The sequence below is a fragment of the Amborella trichopoda genome, chromosome 1, assembly GCF_054954075.1.
Source record: "Amborella trichopoda isolate Santa Cruz 75 chromosome 1, AtrichopodaSantaCruz75HAP2 v2.0, whole genome shotgun sequence".
Taxonomy (NCBI): Eukaryota; Viridiplantae; Streptophyta; class Magnoliopsida; order Amborellales; family Amborellaceae; genus Amborella; species Amborella trichopoda.
This window is the reverse complement of record NC_142336.1, coordinates 40,889,389-40,898,178: the sequence shown is the minus strand read 5'-3', so window position 1 is coordinate 40,898,178 and position 8,790 is coordinate 40,889,389. Positions and strand designations below refer to the sequence as shown.

Here is an 8,790-nt window from a genome sequence, read left to right as displayed (position 1 = left end):
TAAATTCCAACCCCTATGGGCTCATTCAGAAAGGCCAAAAAAATTAGCTAAAGGAGGTCAAAAAGAGCCAGTCACAAAGAAGCCGGATTTGATGTCTTATTGCTCCCACTCCATCCAATCAACCACCACGGTAGGGAAGGACGGTCCCATGAAAACCCCAATCTCATCCCTACACACAACAACCTTTTTCCCATTCACCACACTCTTCCAATCCATCTCTTGACTCTAAACAACGCCACTATTAGAGCATCCATAATCATTCTACCTTAGTAGATGCCAAATTAGATGGCTTAGAGTGAGTCATTAAGTCCGAAATTTTTTTTTGAAACTTTGTGTCTTATCGATGATACTCTTACAACTGCCCCATTTTGAAATTTAAGGGATTAGAATGATTGTGACCTCTATGTATAAAAAATAAATGACCTCTTTATAGATAATCTCTTACAAAAGATAAATGTTCTCTTTGTAGACAATCACTTTTTTATTAATGCATCATTTTTGCCTAATTCTTTACAAAGCCTTATATTGAATTTCGTGTGGCTAAGCCTAAGTCAATTAGAAGCTTGCATTGTCCCACATTATCACAAACGGACTCAACACCATGTCATCATATGCCATTTCGCTGTCATATTATATGTCCTATTTAGTGCTAAGAAGTCTTGATGTCGATTTTGCCGTGAGGAGAAAATTTTCTTTATTTTGAACCATATCTTACCCTTATTTTTCCTTTCAATAAGAGCTCAATCTTCTAATTCACTTGCCTCCCCACCTCTTTATATATGCGATTTTGTTAAACAAAAGTATTGTATGAATGAGGGGACGTATTTAACGTCCATTTTTAAGTTGGACTTTAGAAAAAATAGGGGTCCTACCAAACTTTAAAATAAATGGTATTGAGAAATTCAAAAAATCACTTTTAAATTTAAAATTTATGATTTTCTTTTTAATATTCGTGATCACTGTAGCTTAGAATATGGATTCGTAAAATTTTCATTCCAAAATCCATGTCTAAATAGATTTAGAGGGAGGACTCGTGTGAATAGATGAATCTACGGACTCATAGAAGCCCTACGGAGAAAGAAGTTTATATAAGGTTGCAATCTTATACTATAGAAATAAGATGCACACAAAAAATCAGTAGAAAAGAGTTTTTAGAAGTTGGAAAATTTTTCAATTGATCATCTTGACCTCTAGATATATAGTTTTAAAGAAAAATGAATTTAAAATCGTAAAAATGATGCATCTTGTAAGAAGTTATCTGACTATCTATTTTTAAGATTTTTCAAACGTTTATAGATATGTTCGATTTGCATTATTTTTTAAATTTTAAATTTCATAATTAAGGTTGAATACAAGTTTTCAAGCTATCATAGACTTGTGACTCTTGAATCACTTCTTCCAACAGAATTTAGAGAGGCACCTATCTGTATAATCCCCACCCTTTATTAATACATTGTCACCAATTTTTCTTCATAGTGGTTTCTTCATCATATTTGTTTTCATGTGAGGATATTTTTTCTTTCATCTTTTAATATTATGGATTTGTATGTTATACAATCATTTATTCTTGGTACAAAGAGATCACGATTACTCTCAATTGTAAGATGTTAAATCCGATAGCTTGGGGTGTATGTAATAAAGTTCAAAAATTTTGATTTTAAACTTGAGTCTGGTCAATTGTACACTACAGCCGACCAACAAATAGGGGTGGCAATGGACCCGACTAGACCTGATGGGAAGACCCGATTTTGGGTCCAGGTCCAAAACCTGGACCTGAATACTATTCGGGCCGGACCCGACCCATTGCCACCCCTACCAAGAAAACTATAACTAAGAAAGATTGTGACCTCATTGTAAAGATATACAATCTATTATTCTAGGGTTGATTTTTGAAGGATGTAGAGGATTAATCAAGTAATATATTATTCACTCTGTTGTATTCATGTATTGGAGACTACTGTTTCAATGCTATTTCTCTAAGTGCGTCCATGCATACCCATTCCACAAAATGACTACATTGACCCATTAATATAGAGACCAAATAACATCAAAATCGATATTTAATATAGCGATCAAATAATATCTGCGTATCTACCACGTAGATATTTATATTATATAATAGTGTACATTTCAATGACTCAAGACGTTTATCTTAAATACAAGCAATTTTAAAATGTATGTGACTATAATTCTTTTTTTTTTTTTTACAATGTATGTTACTACAATTCTCAGTCGGAATACATGGTTACAATAGCGTCATTAATAATATTAGAGGTGAGCATCCTAGCATCTGGTCTTGACAACTCAAAAATATTTGACGCTTATTTTATATTTTCTACAAATCATATTAAGATGAAATATGGGGCTAAAGAAGGTTGAGTTGGCTAAGGAGGGCTCGGCCTCGGGTTTTGGTAACGAGCTGTGTTTGATTATTTGGGTACGGCAGCTCACATTCGCCTGAGTAACTTGGGCTCGCCACCCTTAGGAGCCTAATCTAGTGTGCAATTCGATGATCTTTAAAAAAAGAAATTTCAAAAAATTATAAGTTTTAAAAATAAAAAATTATTTTATATATATATATATATATACATTTTATATTTTATCATTTTGGCAAAGATTAAAAAATGTTTGGGCATGAATACTTTTTACATTTTTGCCTTTTTTTTGGATAATTTATGGGATTGTATATTGTGAGACCTTTTGTTTTAGACTTTTTTTTTTTTATACAAGCTCATAATCATTAATAGATGAAAGTGTGTCACAACATTCGAAAAATTTTATTTTGAATTTTGTGCCCAAATAATGACACATCCTCAACCATTTGATTTCAAATCTGACAGGCAGTGATGATTGTGACATCTACATACCAAAAACAAATAGCCTCATTGTTTACATTTCTTTTATAGGAAATAACCCAGGCACAATTTTATTTTTTTTCAAAATCCATTTTCTCACTACTGTTTTAACCTAGATGTGTTTGTTTAATTTGACTTTAAACATATTTTTTCCTCTTTTATAGCACTTGTTAGCTTAAGAACTCGGCCCATTCAAACACACCTAATGAGTAGATTTTTTTAACTTTTTTTATATGTCCGTATAGCCAAAGTTAAAATGACATCTTGACATTTGGTATATACTAAGGAGGTCATTCAAGTTACCATTGAAAAAAGAAAAAAAGAAAAAGATAATCAGCATTAGTTTGTTTACTTTGTTGGTTTGTTCAATGTGATATACAAAACAGCCGTTCTTAACACGATCATCATTTTTAAAGTCATAATAAAGGATTATGAAATGTGGCTCTCTCTCTCTAAACCAGATTCTATTATTTTAAGTCTAGAGTTTAGGTTTTAGGGTTTATCTTTTTTGTCTTCTTGGCTGTTTCTTATTTACATATTTTCGAAACCTCGAATGGTGTTACACATGGCACGGAATCCCCATGGAATATGCACAAGACCAAGTCCACCATTTCCCCCATTAAAATTCAATATACAATCATATGATATGAGACTTGTGGCTTTTGCAATGTATTAATTTTTAGTAGTGAAGCTTGACTTCAAGTTTATTCCTATGTAGACTCTTTGAAATCTACTCAACGGAAATTGGGTAGATCTATTTCGTTGTGAACTAAAAGTACCTTGTTTTTTTGGTTTTCCATGGAGTTTGTTCAGGAACCTTCTATAAATAGGAAAATTTACTTCAACGGTCGTCAGGGTAATTATCTATTTTAAATAGGAAAAATTACTTGTAGACCATTATTTATATCTTGTATTATGAGATGCTCCATATTTTTGTAAATACTATGCAGAGACCACCCCAATACGCCACCCTTTTCTTTTCAGAATTGCTCCTTATCCGATATTTCAAACACTAAACAACCCTTCAGAATTGCTCCTTATCCGATATTTCAAACACTAAACAACCCAATAGATAAGGTCATTCAGTGTTTCTGATATCGGACGGGCCTCGAATAAAAAAGAAACAAAAAATTATGAAATTTCCCACCTGTCCGATATAGGAAATGTCGGATAGGGGGGCAATTTTGAAAAAAGGGTGGCAGGGTGGGGTGGTCTCCACATAATATTTATAAAATTATTAAATTGTTTATTTCTCATCCTTAATTGGGTGCGGTTTGTATAGAATTGAGGCTCTAAACAATCAAAGTACCTTCAAATAATGTCGAGAAATATGGTTTCAATAATGGAGATCTTTGTGACAGTCTTAAAATATCGTTTCATCTTTGATTATAAAATTTGAAGCTTAAAAATAGTGTAGATCAAGCATATCTATGAAAACTTGAAAATCTTGAAAATTGACGGTCCAAAAATGCATTACAAGATGCACTATTTCCAAAACTTGAAATCTATTTTTTTTCTCATGTCTATGCATCTTGATGTCGAGATAATCAATTTGAAGATATTTGGGAATCAAAACAATGTCTTCTAGTGAAATTTTTGATGTGAGCTACATAAATTTCTCCTTCTTAATTTGATAAAGTTCCCTTCCATTTTTCATGCCAATGATCTAATGGCCTTTCTGCTTTATATTCTAATAAAAGTCTAACATTTTGCGTGGATTAATATGCATTTCCAGATGATTCCTTTGGTATTTTACCTTCTAAAAGGGTTATATAAGTCAATGAGCACCCATCAGGCTTCGTAGAGCTGGAAGCCCCAAAGATTAATCTCTCATGAATTAAAATTACCTTTATTTGACCAAATGCAATCGTTTCACATTTTACAACAGTAACTAAACGACAATGGTTTGATAGAGCAGCAGCTCTATAAAAATAAGTAAAGCCTCACTTCAAAACTTACCAAAAAAATGCAGTTTTAGCATAAAAAACCTTTAAATAGATAATCACATTATAAAAAAATAGGATTTCAAACTCTAAATATAATGTATATTGTAACACATTACCTAAACCATATATTTCGTCCCAAAAATAAATTTTCACGAAATAAATTTTCACGAATCTACAAGATCTGTACATTTTTTTAGCTTCAAATTTTCATAATCGGTATTGAAAATTGATTTTAGAGCCATCATGGAGATTTTCGATGCTCAAAGTGCTTTCTAGATGAGGATTCGATGTGAGGCTTTATTTAGTTTTCATAAAAGCCTAGTCCCCATAGAAATTGCATCCTTAACTAAAATATCCTAATTTCGAAAAAGGAAAACCTCTTAAAAGCTTTTGGCAGAAGGTAGTGTATATTTCAAATTTTGGATCAAACAAATGGCCATAACATGTTTTCGAATATTGTTGCATCTTTTATACAACCGTTGCATGAAATCATTGCTCTTACATATGATATCTTTATTGCTATAATTGATTATCTATCCTGATCCAACATTGAACGAGGTTAGCCACCAAGAAAGTAAAAAAACACAACATTAAGTAGATGGCTGAAGAGGCATCATGATGCCCATAGGCTATCGTCACCACAATGCTCGAACTTCACAAGAAATTCAACCAAATTGCCTTCACCTAGCTAAAATGCAAGTTCTGTCAAAATTCAGCTGAAAGTGAACAAATTGAGGTCAGACTGAACTATGGAGCAAATATCTTTAAATGAGGAACCAATTCATATGATTACTATTAGCCATATATCATCTTCACTCGTTCGCCCATATAACACATATTTCAAATTAAAGATGTTTCACCTTTAGGATTGATCTGAGGATCAGGATTCCACATGAAAAAAGAAAAGTTCCAATGAAGTTGGCCAAATGCTCAATTTCACTGAAAATTTTTCTTCAAAAATTGGCTTGAATATCAACTGAATGTAAGTCATTTTCAAACGAAACGCAGACAAATTTTGAATCAATTTTGTAACTGAATATTGAATTTTAATTTTAGTCTTAGGTGGACGCCCAAAACTTTGGTTTTGACCTTCATCAAAAAATACAATATCAGAAAATTTGAACCATAATCCAAGCCACATCTTTATAGTGATAAAAAAGAAACACACGAGGACTGTGAGTATAAAATTTACAAATGAGTATCATTCTCACTGACAACTCCAAGTATACAATAACTCAATGAGTGTGACACTATTGAGTGGGCAATATACTTTGGACTGTAAATATCGATATTCACCTTTTACATGAGACCAAAATTTTGAAGCAAGCAATACCACAAACAAATGAAACAGTAATATGATAGAAAATGGGATACACTGGTGAAGATGGCCACAATATCCTGCTTTCAAAACATATTTACACGAAAAAACCATGGAAGCACAAATGCCAAAATCATGCAAATCATCAACACGTTGCAGAGTGGCTGACCACGCCAGCACTTCGTCCTTTCAGTGGGGATGGTGTGGATGACCTCACCCTCATTCCACTGCTCAATAAAGTTATTGTCTCCAACGCCGATGATGTTTTTTGCAGTTTCACCACAAATTTCGCAATATCTGACATCAATAACAACCAAATATTTCATGCATACAGCTACTATGTCCTCTAAAGATTGGTAGTTAGAATACTGTTAACTAAGAAAGTTAGCTCTTTAAATTTACAAGCTAGATTCCTCTTGGATTTGTGATTCTACAATCATTATTTTATCTACTAATTTTATTCAGTCTTAGAAAATTCAGTTAAACCAGCTCTAGACTTCATGCGTTTTCTTAAGATATACCATTCTTGAAATATGATCATTTGGTGGGATACAGTGTAAAAAGGCATCCCCATCTAAAGCACAGCGCTTTAAGGCCTCACATGTAGAAAATCGATTTCCCAAAAGTCCATTATTTTTAAAGGGCTATTCAAGCTGGTCTTCATAGAGTCTATTTTTGAGGGTATATCAATACCCTCAGTTTTGTTATAGAGCACTGACTCAAGCAATGAAGGTTCTTCAGGTTTGATGACTAGGTTAAACAGCCTTCAAGAAGGAAGAGCTCATTACAGGATGTGTGAGCCTTGAACTGAAGCCAAATTGCAGCGGCGGTACAGTCAATCAGAGAATTTCTAGGAACAACAGCAAGTCAGGACAGGCTTAAGCTTAATCACTGGGAAATGCTATCAGGTTTCATAGATTTCAAAGGCTAGACTTAGGGAGGATAAACAGAAAAAAAGATTCCAAAGACTTACATTAGATGCATCATTGGACTCCTCTGAAACCAGACACTCTTGAGAATGTTGCAGATAACGTAAAGTCCATAGGTTTACCAAACTAAATAAACTATTTCAGGGAATGGCAGTTTTTTCTTTGTTTTCTCTTCGACACATGCCATGGTAGCTATGGTAAGTGAAGATAATAATACAGATGGTATAAGCAATCCTACAGTTGTTTCATATTTCAATCAACTGGCAACTTCTATAATCAAACAACATCCTTAGCTTATTTCCAAGGATTTGCATAAGCTGCTTTCTCCATTCTGCTTGTAGAGTTTCTCATGACCAGCACAGTATAACTTGCTTTCTGTAAACCATTAAAACCTTTTCCTTCATCTGTCGTTTCGATACTCTATGTTTACTCGTGTGCCTTGTGGGAACATACCTATTTTGGCACAAGTTTTTAATATGTTTCAAAACAGACCAACATGAACTCTCAGATACCTGAGTTACAGGTTATTTTCAGCAAGCCTATACACCTACTGAAAATACCTGTGATAAAAATAACATGGCTTCAGAGTAGATTAAAGTCAACAGCGCAAATTATCACAGAAATAATTCTGGGGCAATATCAGAACTAAACCAGGAATCTGACCCCGAAAACTAATGAGACAAATCAGGTTGAAAGAAGCAAAAAAAGGAGACAAAGGAAGCTCACCTGTCACCTTTGACTTTGAACCAGGCCTCTGCACATTGCTTATGAGCCATGGCGAGGTCACCTTTACAGCCACACCCAAGATTCATGAGGTCTGAAGGACCAGAGTGGTTAACAGAACAAAAATGACATACTCGACAAACAGGTTCGCCCGCCTTTTCTCTGCTCTCAAACTCAACTTTCTCTTCTCCATCGCCTTTGATATCAATAACACAGATATTTTTTTCAGGCACTTGCTGTAAAGTATCCTTACTTTCCTTCAATGAATCAAGATTACGCTTCATGTCCCATTCTTCCCCAATATTAACAACAGTCTCATCTCTATGGACTGTTTCTGATTCCACCTGGTTTGATGAATTCTCCATAGATGCTCCTGTATCATGAGTGGTACCATCCTCTACTTGTTGGAGAGGATCCTTCATTTCCTTCGATGAATCGAGATTAGGCTTCAACTCCCCTTCTTCCCCACTATCAACAACAGTCTCATCTCTATGAACTGTTTCTGATTCCACCTGGTTTGATGAATTCTCCTCTACTTGTTGTAGAGGATCCTTCATTTCCTTCGATGAATCGAGATTATGCTTCAAGTCCCCTTCTTCCTCACCATCAACAACGGTCTCATCTCTATGAACTGTTTCTGATTCCACCTGGTATGATGAATTCTCCATAGATGCTCCTGTATCATGAGTGGTACCATCCATTTCTCTATTTATTTGGGCTTTTGCTTCTGCCATTGATGAGTGCCTTCTTTCCTTGAAGCACAGAGCAAAATAAATAAATGGGGCTTCCCGAATTTCCTTCTATTCCTTCTCTAAAACAGAGAGTTTCAATGTGGATTGAGGCTACCAAATTCAACAGTGTTTTTCTCTAATGCTGCCAAGGGCAACAATTTATTTTTATCCTTCTAAAACTTAGAGGTCAAAGCAGGCCCATTCTTCATACTTTTATAATGATTCTAATCAACGTCCTTAAGATTCCCCATTTCTCCTTTCTTTTTGTCTTCTTACAAAATATCTTAG

The 8,790-nt window shown here is 34.2% G+C and overlaps 1 protein-coding gene across 1 annotated transcript; it reads right to left on the bottom strand.

The window, feature by feature from the left end:
* Nucleotides 1-5,918: 5,918 nt before the first annotated feature.
* Nucleotides 5,919-8,572, bottom strand: LOC18426330 (uncharacterized). Its single transcript, XM_006832986.4, has 2 exons — nt 7,775-8,572; nt 5,919-6,416 (listed from the first exon to the last, which is right to left on the bottom strand). The coding sequence occupies exons 1-2, from the start codon at nt 8,503-8,505 to the stop codon at nt 6,206-6,208; spliced, it is 942 nt and encodes a 313-aa protein (XP_006833049.2). The 5' UTR covers nt 8,506-8,572; the 3' UTR covers nt 5,919-6,205.
* Between the last annotated feature and the right edge of the window lie 218 nt (nt 8,573-8,790).